General features: G+C 42.4%; 1 protein-coding gene across 1 annotated transcript in view; it reads right to left on the bottom strand.

Moving 5' to 3' along the window:
- LOC134538886 (cytoplasmic FMR1-interacting protein) overlaps window positions 1-12,650 on the bottom strand; it is a 54,330-nt gene extending 41,680 nt beyond the window's left edge. The window contains exons 1-8 of the mRNA XM_063380480.1: window positions 12,422-12,650; window positions 10,543-10,771; window positions 8,794-8,973; window positions 7,929-8,110; window positions 6,301-6,631; window positions 2,627-2,830; window positions 2,026-2,217; window positions 113-327 (exon numbers count right to left, since the gene is read on the bottom strand). Coding sequence (XP_063236550.1) covers window positions 113-327; window positions 2,026-2,217; window positions 2,627-2,830; window positions 6,301-6,631; window positions 7,929-8,110; window positions 8,794-8,973; window positions 10,543-10,752 — 1,514 coding nt within the window. The 5' untranslated portion in view covers window positions 10,753-10,771; window positions 12,422-12,650. The remainder of the gene's footprint in view (window positions 1-112; window positions 328-2,025; window positions 2,218-2,626; window positions 2,831-6,300; window positions 6,632-7,928; window positions 8,111-8,793; window positions 8,974-10,542; window positions 10,772-12,421) is intronic.
- Window positions 12,651-14,043: the final 1,393 nt, after the last annotated feature.

Here is a 14,043-nt window from a genome sequence, read left to right as displayed (position 1 = left end):
TGAGAGAGAGTGTGATAGAGTGTGTGTGTGAGAGAGTGTGTGAGTGAGAGTGCGCGTGTTTGTGAACCGCCGAGCCGCACGCCTGCCAACCAGCCGGCCGGGCGAGCCTCACCTCCGGATCAGGTCCTTCTTGTTCTTGATGGCCTTCCTGAGCGGCTCCCTCAGCACCAGCTGCACAAAGTCCTGCAGCTCGGCGTAGATGTTCCGCCGGATGGCGTCCGCGAACACCGTCTGCATGCGCGCCATCAGCACCTGCAGCCCCTTGATCATGGCTATCACCTCGATCAGGGCGAACTTCTCCTCGTCCGTGTAGTTGTACCGCGTCGCCTGCCAACCACACGCCACACTCGCCACGCCAACTCTGCAAGTTGTCACGACACGCACACAGCGGGGCAGCGTTCTGTCGCGTGGCCGGCCACCGTTGTGAAAAGAAGGAGGGTAGAAACAAGGATTGCCAACACAGCCGCAGAACCGAGGTTTGAAATACGGCAGAGACGACGGATGACCCTGCCCGCCGCATCCCGCCTCGTCGAGAAGTCAGCTGCGGCCGCGGGAGAACCGCAGCAAAGGTAAGGACTTAAAAACGGCGTGATAGAGAGGCGCTTAGGTTCTTTCAAGTACGTGTGCTAGGCTGTAACTAGACAGGAGACAACTTCGGCTCACGTACTTAAAGTAATCACAATCAGACAGTAAAGTTAAACACTTTGATTCTCTTCGAGAGCCCAGTAGGAAAAGTGGGTAATATCAACAAGGTCGAGGCAGCAACGTAACAAAATGAGGGTCACTGTTAAAAACATCATCAGAATACTTTTACTAGTAAGTGACGAACGATGGTACTAAACGGAGGCTGGGTGATGAGAGTTGTGATGTTGGTGAAGGGAAGAGATTGGTGATGGCGATGGCTGTTAGTCGGGTTGGGCAATATTTCAGAATCTGAGATTGAAAACAAGCAAAGCTCTCATTATCAATCATAATTAGTTTTTAAGTCACAAACATTGATTATCAACAAAACCCAATAATTAATGCAGTCTTATACAATAAAAACAATTATATAAATATTATTTTATAAATAATGCTTGAAAATGACACGTAGTTTTAAAAACTATACAAAATCAATGTACAAATTTTTTATTTAATTTTTTTCCTTACTATGCTGTTAAACATACCTGGTAAGAGACTAGTTCTTATCAACTCATGCATCACATAGACAGTGACATGGAGTTGGGCAGTTCAATATATATAATGTAAGTAAAAAAATAATAATTTTTTTTAAATAAAAAAATTAATTTGAAATACTATTAGATCTGCACGGGATTCCAAATTTTTAGGGGGAAAAAAAAGGAAAAGTATTTTTTTCGAAAATTTAATGGGAAATAATTATTTTTTCAATATCCTAACTTTATTGCAGAACTATACATGTCCATGTGCCAATAATGATGTTATATTATTTTCAAAGAAAATGCTGCACATTAATTTTAGCAAATTATTGCATGCAATTGAAAATACACTTTTTTTTCTAATAAACCCTTAATTATCATAACTTTTCGCTTATCCAAAGCCTGCTCATGATGATAAGTGAGACACTAATGTATTAATAGAATTTATGGTACGAATGAAGCTGGGAGACTTCATTTCAAAGCATAATTAAAGCAAATGTTGCAAACTAATATTGTAAATTAGAACAAGGCAGTAGACATTGTTTTCCAGGGAATAAAAAAAATAAGAAAATTAATTTCCCCAAAAAACATCGGGCAGGACTCCACGTTACCCCAGTCAATTCACGCACAAAATCAAAAAAATGTGCCATTTTCAACAGTTAAAAATCAAAACTATTAGCGGCGGGCTTCAAAAAACTCACAAACACAATCGTAAAAAAAAAAAATAGAGCTGTGCGAGATCCAGAAATTTAAGAAAAAGGCTTTGATCCTTTTTGACCCTTCAGGGGGTGCAAATAAATTCCCAGATTTTCGGGATATTCACAAGTTGTTTGTGCGTGGGACATGTTCAGCGAGAAACGGCAGTTACCCTCTCGTACTCCTCGGCCTCGGGCGGACACTCCTTGTTCTGGTGGTGGTCCGTGGGGTGCAGCAGCTTCCAGGAGTACAGCTCCGTCACCACGCTCGTCCACTCCGACAGCAGCTGCAGTCCGCGCAGCGCCAGGTCGGCCGTGTCCTTGTTCTCCGCGTCCGTGCGGGTCTCCTTGTACGTCGTGGTCACCTGCGCCCACGTCCCCCGCTCACCCTCCCGCCCTCCCGCCGGCCAGCCACGGGACACTCTGCTGTCAGACGAGGAGGCTGCCTCAATCGCATGACTCGGTAAACCCTCCCCAAACATCTATATATCCATGAGCCCGATATTACTACCAACATTACGTGAACACTGACGTGGTGAACAATATAACTTCTGAAGTTCAGACTGGGTACAATCTATGATTGAGGTTTTTGATAAGTTATAACAAGGCAAGCAAAAAATAAGTAGTTTTCAAACACAACAAAAAGTGTCCCAAAAAATACCTCTTTTATAGTTGTGTTTAAGACCTAAATATTTTTAACAATTAATATAAAATACTGTATATGCGGCGAAGCACCCAGCGGAACCCCTGTCGCCAGCAGCAGGGACCACGCACCTCGTTGCTGTAGCGGGCCAGCTCGCTGATGTACTTGACGTGGTCCTCGCGGATCTGCGGCAGGTGCACCATGAGGTCCGCCTGGGGACTGGTGCTGGTCGAGCTGGACAGGGGCCACTTCGACTGGTCGAAGTGCTTCGAGCGCTTGATGTAGTTGAACGGGGCTATCTGCATGTCTCCGAACAACGGCACCACCTCCAAGTTCTGCAAACGGCAAGCATTGCTCCTACCGATACCAAGTGCTAGTGTGTGTTTGTCCTGATATTAAATATGTGTTTTTTCGCATAATCGTCGCACATTTTATTCTAAAATCAAGTTCGATTAGTAGGGGTGCAACGATTATGCGGGGAAAAATTTTTTTGTTAGATAAATTTATTCATAAAAACAAACTACGTTTTTTTTAAAACGTAAAGTATAAAAGAGCTCGAAAAACAATTTAAATTAATAAGTCATTAACAAAATCTTTCAACCATAATAGAAAAACAAAATCTGTGATCCAAATGCAAGCCGAACGAACGCCGTAGTAAGTAAACCCACCACGGAAGAAAGCGGGCACAAAAGAGAGAGGGCCATCAGATGTAGTTAACTCGGCACTCGACAGAGAGCGCGCGTTGTAAGCACTCTGCGAGATATCGATATTCAGCTACGTGTGCACGCTCTATACAGAAAGCAACATAACCAAACAATGATTGCAACGAGCTCTGGCTACATTTTTGTAAATGGTACACCACAGCGACGCAGACGAACAGATGAACGTTATAACGTTTAAAAAAATCTTTAAAATAAAATTTACACATTAGACAACTACGTATTTCCGTTAATTACATAAGGAACAGGTAATGTCCGAATAATTATTAGATTTTACTTTAAAATACATTGTTTTATACGGAAAAAATACTCACACAAAGCGCTCGGAATATAATAGCGGGACCAAAAACAACATGCGACGTTTACGCGAGAGATTTTTTTTTTTACCCAAATTTTTACGCCCAAAAATATGGGTGCGATGAGGGGTAAAATGGCAAAGAGAGAGAGAAAGAGAAATAAACTTTTTTAAATAAAGATGAATCAACTAAATTATTACTCACTTAAAAATAACTGCTAAGGATATTAATAATTATCAATAATGATTAATCAACAAAAATTATTTCTCACTGTTGAAATTATCACACCTTAATGTTATCTTAAGATTTTAAGGATCCCCACTATAGCATACTCTGGGGAAGACTAACGCCAGCACCTCTTCAATGACGTAGCTACGAGTCGGTCCCGCGCCTCACAAGCAGTGAGTGCTGCTCCTCAGTCTTCACATTCCTGGTCTTCCTTTGTCCCAGTTTTAGTCCTGATTTCTACTTGCTCTCCTGCCTCGTACAATCATGTTATTGCAATAAAAAAACATTTTTTCTTAATAATTTAATACGACAGCATATTTTGAGATATTCAAGGTTAATAGTTACAGTATGCTAATTGCCACCTTACATAGTACAGTAGAATCTCGTTATAGCGAGCACGGTAATAGTGATAACATGGCTATAACGAGGTATTTTTGAGGAATTTACGGCGTGATCGCTTGTTATTTGTCTGCTTTATCTCCACCCCTCTCGCTCGCCGCTAGACATCTTGCCGTTGACGCCTGTCACATTCTTCAGCCGTGCAGTCGCCACCTAAGTGCGTGGCTTTAAAAATAGAATCCCATTCTTTCTTTCTTTTATCAAACTTCCGTTAGTTATATGTGCCGTGGGTAGACAAAGTTTGAGATTGGAACAGAAACAACGTAAGAAAGTATTTTCTACAAATTAGAAATATGTATGTTTTTGTTTTTATAATCGCGTATTATCACGTTTTTGTTGTTGTTATCTTAAAAGAGATAATACTAATGAGATTTAATTGTTTCTTGGTTAACAAACACTATTAATTATCAAATATTGTTAATTGTAAATATTCTATTTATTATTATTTACGCGACGTCATACTGTACGCGTACGAAATACGATTGGATTCGTTGCTGCAACATAACATAGCATGTTATGCTGTATCAGAAGTAACGAGTAACGTAACGATAGTAACAAGTACTAATTGTTATAGTAACGAATAAATCCGGGTACGCATTTTTTCGTTACTTTTACACCTCTAGTAGGCACTACCGTATTTATTTACGAATCGCTAGGGCAGTTTTCTTGAAACTTTTGTTTCGGTCAGTTGTTGGGGTATCTGTCCGGGAAAGGGGTGGTGATGGTTTGAGTTTAATCCCAATTTATTTTCTAAAAAAGTTGACAGGTTTCTTTAAATGAAAAAAGTATAGTTTTCCAGCGACTATTACGTTTGAGGCGTACGTGCGTTGCCGCAGCCGCACTCCTGCTTTTTTGTAAGGAATTAAATCGTCACGCTACACTAGCACCACCTGTTAGCAACATCCCGAACCAACATGGCCGCCAGCAGACAGCCCGCGTTGACGATAGATAGGACAATGCTGCGTCGGCCGCGGGCTGAGATGCTATACTTACGTGGCGTGGTAGGGTATTCTGGTTATTTTGACGCAAACGGTGATCGCATCCGTACTTATGGGGTATCGTTTTAAAGAGAATCCACACATCTGCTCACAGAAATTAAGATTTCGTTAATATAACCTGTTATTTTCCAATCATACAGGTTTAAACATAATTTTTATGCTATTTTCGGTTAATTTTGATTTTTTGGGGGCCAAAATTTGTCCAATTCGGTTATAGCGAGGACACGGTTATAGCGAGGATCAAACCCGGAACCGTGACACCTTGCTGTAACGGGACTCTAGTGTATGCATAGAAAGCTGTTTATTTGAGCTTTTCAATGCTGTTTTTATATTTTTATTCTACTATCATTACGGAAAAAGTTGCAGCAATTTATTAGTGTGAAATTTTGTCATTTTTTTATTAAAATTTTGAGTTTTATTGTTGTCTGTATCTTAGTCAATTTTAAAAATAAATATCTGAAAAATGGCAGAATTATTTTTATCTTTTCAAACGTATCCTTCATACCAACTTTGATCCAAATCAGAATTGTTGAGGCCAACAAGGTGACTTAGCTGACACGGAATCGCTCAGATACATATCACAAAGTTAAAAGCAAGCTAAACGTAATATATATATATATATATATATATATATATATATATATATATATATATTTTTTTAATAATCTGGTTACATTAATAACGATCCACTTTATACAGACATTTAGGCCCAGCCTGTGTATGAACTTAAATTTTCATTTGTCACAGTGCTTCCACCTCTGGTATTTACTAAGCTAATATTTATATTGTACTATTTCTTTTTCGTATTCTTTCAGATCCAGTACGTTTTCCAATAGTGATTATCATATATATGTGTTCGTATAACAGGTTGCTGTTACAGGGAACTGCTGAAATTTCACCATATCCCTTTCTAACAAAAACTTCATTGTACAATGCACAGAGAAGAACATTGCTCCGAGAGCAAAAATACAAAAAAAGTTCTTGTTGGAATGTGTTTGTGTTGAAATGTTAAAAACACGAAACGCGAGCGGCACAGGGGCAATGTCCTCTCGGCAATGCACAGACCAGTTTTGTTTGAAAGCGATACGAAGAGAGGCGCCGGTACGGGGGACTCCAGGGACTCCAGGGACTCCAGAGGGGTACGGGGAGCGGTCGAGCGCCCGACCTTGAAGATGCGGTCGATCCTGTCGAGCCGCAGCTTCTTCTTCTGGTCCAGCTTGTTGATGTTGCACAGGTCGCTGTCCATGAGGAACAGGCCGAAGCCCACCACCTTGACCAGCATGTGCTTGTCGGTGGGCGTCAGGTACATCCGGGTGTCGAACATGTGCACGCAGATGTTAACCACGTCCGCCAGCAGCTCCTCGTAGCCGGGGATCTTCTCCAGGTTCTCCTTCACCGTGTCCCGGATCTTGTTCTGCGTGGCCAGGAACATGGACAGGTTCTGGGACTCCTGCAGCGTCTGCGAGTCCGCCATCACCTTCAGGAACTGCGCCGCCCTGTCGTAGAGCAGCGAGACACTTAGCCTTGTCCGCACCAATCTTGTACCACATGAAACTTCTAAATTATTACCTTAGTTGTGAATAACGAAACATGAGATTTTACAAAAACTGTAAAATCTAAGATGAAGTTAATTTAAAACATAAAAGAAGCTTTAACAAATACATAGCGATAAAAAGCATGAAAATACAAGGAATTTTTTTTTTGAATAAATACAAAATATTTAGACTGCCGATTAAAAGATGACAGTTACCTGACTTCAGGAGGAATATTTCTCAAGAGAAGTAAAGCTCATCACACACTACAGCGCGCCGCGCCGCGCCGCTCTGGAAAAATTCCGGGCCGAACTCTTTGCATGTAAAGCAATGACAATGCGCACACTTGAGCGCGCCGCCCTGTCCGCCGCGTAATTATTCCGGCGCTGGAACTCCCGGGAGAATTCGGAGCAGAATTGTTCCGCCAAGGAGGCGGGCGAGGCGAGGCGCCAAGCGGCGCGCTATCGTGTCTGGTGACAGACGGAAGACAATATGGGCTGAGATATCCTTCGGGTGCCGGGTTTCTTCGGTGCTTCTCGTTCATTATTCTTTTTTGAGTCTATTTTATAAGACCTGCACACGGGCTGTACGTATCTAGTGTACACAGAAGACTATTTTAGGTAAGTTAAAGCATAGATTACTTTAGTTTACATCTTTGATTTAACTATATAGTAAATGGGTTAACCATTGATTCAATTTTCAAACTTAAATAAACAGGTCGGGAAACAAAATTTTTTGAGATCACAGAAGTGTAAATTTGGTTTAACCTCAAACTAACGTATCAGTCAAATAGCTATCCTTCTCCTTTTTGTGGCCTTTAATTTAATGTTGCCTAAGTTTCGAAAATTTAAATTAGTGATGGGTCACGTTGTATATGAAGTTATATGAAACTAAAACATGCAAATATTCTTTCCAGAAACGTCACAAGACAATGAATGAGGAGCTACTTAAATGTGTACAAGATTATCCTAATCTTTACGATTTGTCTCATCCTAAATACCACGACAACAATGTCAAAATGAATTCGGTACTCCTGTACTGTAGGTCACCACTGAAGAAACTGAGCGCGCGGAATCAGAAAACAATATCTGTAGTGTCCGACCCCCTCCAGAACCATCGGAAATTTCCGCAAGGCTGCGCGGCGCGGCGCGGCACGCTATAGTGTGCGAGTGTTGAGCCAGAATTCTTTCAGGGCTGCGCAGCGCGGCGCGACGCGCTGTAGTGTGCGATGAGCTTAAGGAGTTTTGTGCACAAACAGTACCTGCGATACGTCGAGTAATCATTCTTCACGCTGGACTTCATGTTCTTCAGCTCGTCCAGCACGGCGAACATGTTTATGAACTTCCCCAGAGTCAGCAAGTAGGCCTCCGAGACAAAGTCTTTCCGCTTTTCTTGGTGGCAGAGTCGCTTCACTTCCCCGCAAAATCTCTCAATCGCCTTCCTCTAGAAAAAGAAAAGAAAAAAAAAAGAAATGAACGAGGAACAGCAATCTCCGACAACACGGCTCGTATTGACGGAAGAGACACGGACCTCGTTCGTTCGCGACGGCTGGGCTCCGACAAAGAGCCAAACCTGCCAACAGCCGGCGGGATGAACGAACGGGCCGATGTCGTATCGACGCCAGCTCAAACGAGACGATGAGAGGTGATGATGTAAGTGGAGCAGGGCTTTTGCAAGGTAAATTGGCGCCCTAGACGAAAAAACCTTCGTGCCCCCCGCCGGACACCCAAAAAAAAATTTTCCTTGCCTCAAAATACATCACGTAAGCCTAAGATTTTGTCAACAATCAAATGTAAGCAGGCTTGTGTTTTTTTTTTTTACTGTTTTACTTATTACAAATCATAAACAGGTCACCGTGGACTTTAATATAATTACTTATATCATTATAAACATTCCAAACTGTTACAAAAATCCATTTTAAATCTAGTTTAAATAATCGTTAAACATATGACATGAGCTGTTGTGTGTCGTGCTGCGCCGCCCCCAGCTACTTGGCGACCTGGGCGGTTGCCTGGTTCGCCTATATGGACGCGCCGGCCCTGAAGTGGAGGAAACAGAACTGGCCCACAGAAGTGATATGACAGAACGGGGGTCTCACTGGCGGGGGCGAGCAGGGGCGAGCTCACCTGGAAGTACATGAAGTCGAGCAGCTTGTGCACCTCGGGCGCCAGCACCTCCACCGTCTTCTCGTAGATCTCGACGCGGTTGGGCTGCTCGTTGGACTTGGGCTGCGGGATGGCACGGGAGCAGCAGCGCCACGTGTACAGCATCACCGCGTGCGTCAGGCCCTCCTCCAGCAGCTCGTTCTGCGACACACGCCCCTCACACTCCCGCGCCGTCACACCGTTGTCACTTCACAAGGGTTTGTTTGACGTGATGACGTCTTGTGAATCGACGAACGCCGGCTGCACGCACGAAAAAGCATTAGGTACTCGACTCATTGTCACGTTCCGCACGAGCCGAGCGTGCAAGAACCGGCCAACCTACAGTGCGAGAAAACCTTCTGTAACATCGAACAGGTTAAGGCGGGCTTTTTTAAAAGCAGCAAATTTAAAAAATTTGTTTCATTTGCCCAATTTCGTCATTTCAAACTAACAATTTATTGACATTGAATTGATTTTCAGTTTATTTCTATAACTAATTGTTCGTGATTATATTTAAACAAAATTCTTTAAATTAAAATTTGCAAATTACTGTAAATAATATTTGAAAATTAAAAAGTATGCAATTTTTCATGAATTTTTTTATGGCTTTATCACGTAAAATTATCATCCATAAACCGACTTTACAGACAAACCCCCCCCCCCTTTTTTTTTTGTGGAGAATGTTTTTATGTGATCCATTTTTCTGCCGCTCTTCCGCTAGATGGCGCTGCAGCGGCAACTTGCTATCCTTCTCCTTGACACGACCCGTCCGCCTATGGGAGCTCGTGGCGGGTAGCTCCGTATTGTTAACCAAAGTGTGGGAAAAATTGGACTTTAGGTTAACTAAAGGTGCACATAGAGAACATTTGTAAGAAAAACTAGGTTAGTTTACCTTCAATTTATTGTATGATTTTTTGTAGAACTGTTATAATATTCTATTTAAACTGGGTCATTCTTTTATAGTATAAGGCCTACCCATGTAATGCCTGCTAGAATACAGGGAGCACTGCACTGAGATGGAAACCAACAGCAATGCCGAACTCAGAGTGAAATGAGAACTCCACCAGATGGCGTTTCTGCGCAAGCGGCCACAGCGAACCGCCAGTGAGCGGCTTGATTCCTGGACTGCAGGATGTGCCCACACAGAGAATGACCTTAACTGTTAACAGTAAAAAAAAAAAAAAAAAAAAAAAACCTGAAGATAGTAAACATTACCGTGGCCTTAACTGTGAAACTTTTCAAACAACCTAGTTAAAAAAAATATTAAAGATTGTAAAAATTACTGTGGCCATTACTGTAAATGTGAAATGCGCATATTACATTACATGTAAGGTTTTCGATAAATTCTATTAACACATTAACACTAGACTTGTAAGTTGTAATTATCATTGATCAGGGTATATCCATGCATTTAAAAAATTTTTAAAACTGAAACGAAGCCCCGGAGATACTTACCCCGTTTCCCAGTTCATTAGTTGGGCAGACCTCTTAGGATGGATGGATTTATACTCCTCATTTAGTAAGCTCTTTTATTTGTATATATTACCTCAGCTTACCAGCTTAACAGCTTAACAGGCATAAGACATGGCTTTAGTGGACTAGCGTAACTGTGTTGTTATACATTCAGTGGTGGTGGCTAAACCATAACAGTTCAGTCAGAAGGCTTGGGTAGCTACTGCTTGGTCACACAGCGATATAGGATAATAACAGTTCAGTGGACAATGCTCTCACCAGACTGGCGTGAACCGTGGCTTCCTCTATGTACTTGGCGATGCCAGTGACGAAGCCATTTCTATCCTCAAAATTAGTGTCGAAGTTGGCTTGGTACACGATCGAGCAGGGCTGGGCCTCGATGCACGGCTGCTCGTCTGGCAAGGTCAGCTCGTCCAGCACGTCCACGTTGGACAGGGCGTCGGTCAGGGTGACCTTCTCGGTCGCCATCGTCCGATCGTCTGGCCCGCTGGGACAGAACGTGCACCAGTTCAGAGCACAGCTGCCCTCCACATCACACGGCACTACCCCCGTCTCCCGGTCCGGACTCCTCCGTCCGCATGGATGGTCCGGGTTGAATTCAGGCCCTCTACACACGCAATCAGTCCGGTGTTCAGTCTGAACTGAACTGAAGTCTTCCCCATGCACAATCAGTCCTGCTTCCAGTATGGACCACTCACAGGCCGACCTGTCAAGTTTGACTGAATTGAGGCCCTCTGCACAAACAACCAAACTTATGGTCGCTGTTGAATATATTGTTTTGTAGTCAAATATAGAAGAAACTTTGGATGCCGCAATTGCATCTGGCACTTTTAGCTAGAAAAAAAATTATTGCAAAGCAACCGAAGAGTATAACAAAGAAGTCTGCTATGACTCTCAGCTGATGGACGGTTTTTTTCTGGTCTGACAAGATACTGTTCCCACACACGGCGGTTCAGACTAAGTGCTCTCAAGAAAACAGTACGATTTGATGGGAAGCCATCAGTTCATCAGTCCATCGCCCTTGCTCACGTACGGCAGTTCCGACTGTTCGTGTGTCGGGGGCCTTCAGACAGATATTATGTTCAACTAGTTACACACAAGCAAGTAAGTTACATGTGGTGGCAGTGGTGAAGGAAGGGGACTGAGGTCACGCAGACCCGGGTCCAATCCCCCTGAGACATTTTAATTTTGGTTTTTGACGGTTTCCTGGTATAATTTTACAAAAATTCTGGGAAAGTTACGTAACAACTGGTTAGCATATTCCTTCCGTCATTTCCACCGACTGTATTGTGATGCTAATGATGGCACAAGTATATTTTTTTCACTCGCCCAACATCTGGTGTTGGCTAGCACTATAAGTAATCACAGTATTTATTGCCTGGTTGTCCCAGGAGCCTGAAGGCCTCCAAAGTGAGGTTTTCATGGAGTATTTCACAAACATTATTTTTTTCGCCTGTACAACAGTTTGCCCGCTAATTTATTTTTTACTTTACCTATGTACCAGCTCTATCAATACCAGTGGTCAAAGTGGACGAAAAAAAAAAGTTTGTGAAATATTTTATGAAAACAACACATTAGAGGCCTTCAGGGCAACCTGTACAATGGTTCACACTCTAAATTTAATTTTTATTCATAATACACACATGTAAGAAGGTCGCCATGTAACTGCTCTATCGTTAGTCTACACATTTTGTTGTGAAAATATAAAAACCTCGGTTGGAAAATGCCGCAATTGCGTGGAATTATTTAAACTGTTGTTGTGCCAAGCTCTCTGTCCCGGGCCGGCGGATAGAGCTAACTTCTGCTCAGTCTAACTTCAGCTGGGTGTTGGCAGACTGGAACATGACATTCCATGATTTATCCATGAGTACAAGTATATTCCTCACTTTACCGGGCCAATTCCAACTCCTGAGTAGAAAATTACCGACGGAATATTAGCTCAAAATATCATTTACAGAACTTCTTTAGGGATATGTTCATCTCCTTGTTAATTAACACGAGGATTAAATAAACAGCTGAACGCACAACCAACCAAAGGCGTGACTCAAATTCTTACTAGTGTCAGAAAAATGTAGTAAAGTTCTGAAATAAACGTATTGCCCTACAAATGAATGCCTAATTTCTGTATGCCACTAACCTTCTTGTTAAAGAATGACTGTTTATATTCTCTTGAAGTAGAAGTTCATACAGAGCTTGTATGCACGCGTTTGGAATCACCAATACATCGCTAAGTTATAGTTGTCTAAAAACACGGTGTAAGAGCTTTAAACAGCTTATTGTTATCAAATACACTCTATCATTAATTGTTTACAACCCTTCATTTTAAAAACACAACAAACACCACACCTCTAACCATAGACTGAATATTAATAAAGACCACCCCCAAAAGCTCAGCAAATAAATATTTTTTGAATTTACAGATTTGTCAAAATCGTTTCTAATGGAACCCATAGCGATCACAATATTTTACGCTGTTGAAGTAATAGAAACCATTATCGCTTTAATTGTCTTAGTTAAAGTGATGTCAGTATTAGATATATCAGAACTGATAAAGTAAATTTTGACGTCGTCCCGACCATGGCCTCTAAGCCCGTGCTCCACACCGCTAGTACCAAATCCCGTTTTCGGAGCGCACCTCTAGCCCAACGGGATTGAGTCAGGCGAGCGCCTCGGGCGTGACCCCACTTCACTCAAATAAACTTAAGGGCACGGAACCCCGGGGGCTCGAACCCATAAAAAAAATTAAGAGACAAGACAATAGAACACAATTATTAATTCACAAACATTAAACAAGTGCGTCGTAGCCACTCCGTGCGAGCATGGAGCAGAAAACGAACCTCATTAACAGTCACAGCTACCACTGGCCTTAATTTAAGTGCCCGTGACAATGATCAAGTCGGAATAGAATAAATCCCACTAATACAGTTCACAGGGAGACAATATGTTAATAAATTTACAGTCGCCAACTTGTTGCCACAATTCAAATAATTAAATACTCTAAAACAATTGTTAAGCCTTAAGCACCCAATTACCAGGTGCTATCTTTTAATTGGGCAACTGGAACATGTTTTTAACTTATAATTGAGCAAATTAAGTTAATTCAAGTTTTTGGTGCCAACTCACAAAGGAGGTGAAAGTTTCCCCCCCTTGCGAGAAGGCCATGTTCGGCAGTCTCCAACCACTCAGCACTGGGTCAAGACGTGTGTCTGAGCAGCCTTCAATTTTGTTCCACCGACCATTCACTCTGTACTCGCTTTAATATCCAAACCTTTTTTACTTCGTCGACTCGGCGTGTATTTCGCGGACCCGGGCGTATCTCGACCGTTTTCCTTAGTGGTTCCGCACCGCATCGCGGACCACGCAATTTACGGCACTGGCTGACTCCCGCTAACTCGCTTTCGCTAAGACCCCCGCGCATACACCTGCGGGCTACAACCTCAAATAAGTGTAAGGTGTAATTTAGGATCACGCTCACTGAACCCCCCTAAGACAGTTAACTTTCGATACCGTACTGGCCGTCTCCAGAACACTAGTAACAGCGCCCCGCGAGACTGCCGCGGCAAATTCCTGTGTTATATTAGTGTCGTGTTTTGTTCTGTAATCAGCACGTATTAATGTAACTGTACAACGGCTCAGACGCCGCATAGCACATTTGCATAGTTTTTGTAGCGGTTCTGCCACCGCATAGAGTATGTATAGGGGTACCGCATACCCATGCCTACAACTGGAAAAGTCCGTGAATTAAACGCAAATTAACAT

This window comes from Bacillus rossius, chromosome 14 (assembly GCF_032445375.1).
Source record: "Bacillus rossius redtenbacheri isolate Brsri chromosome 14, Brsri_v3, whole genome shotgun sequence".
Lineage (NCBI taxonomy): Eukaryota > Metazoa > Arthropoda > Insecta > Phasmatodea > Bacillidae > Bacillus > Bacillus rossius.
This window is presented reverse-complemented; position numbering and strand designations above follow the sequence as displayed.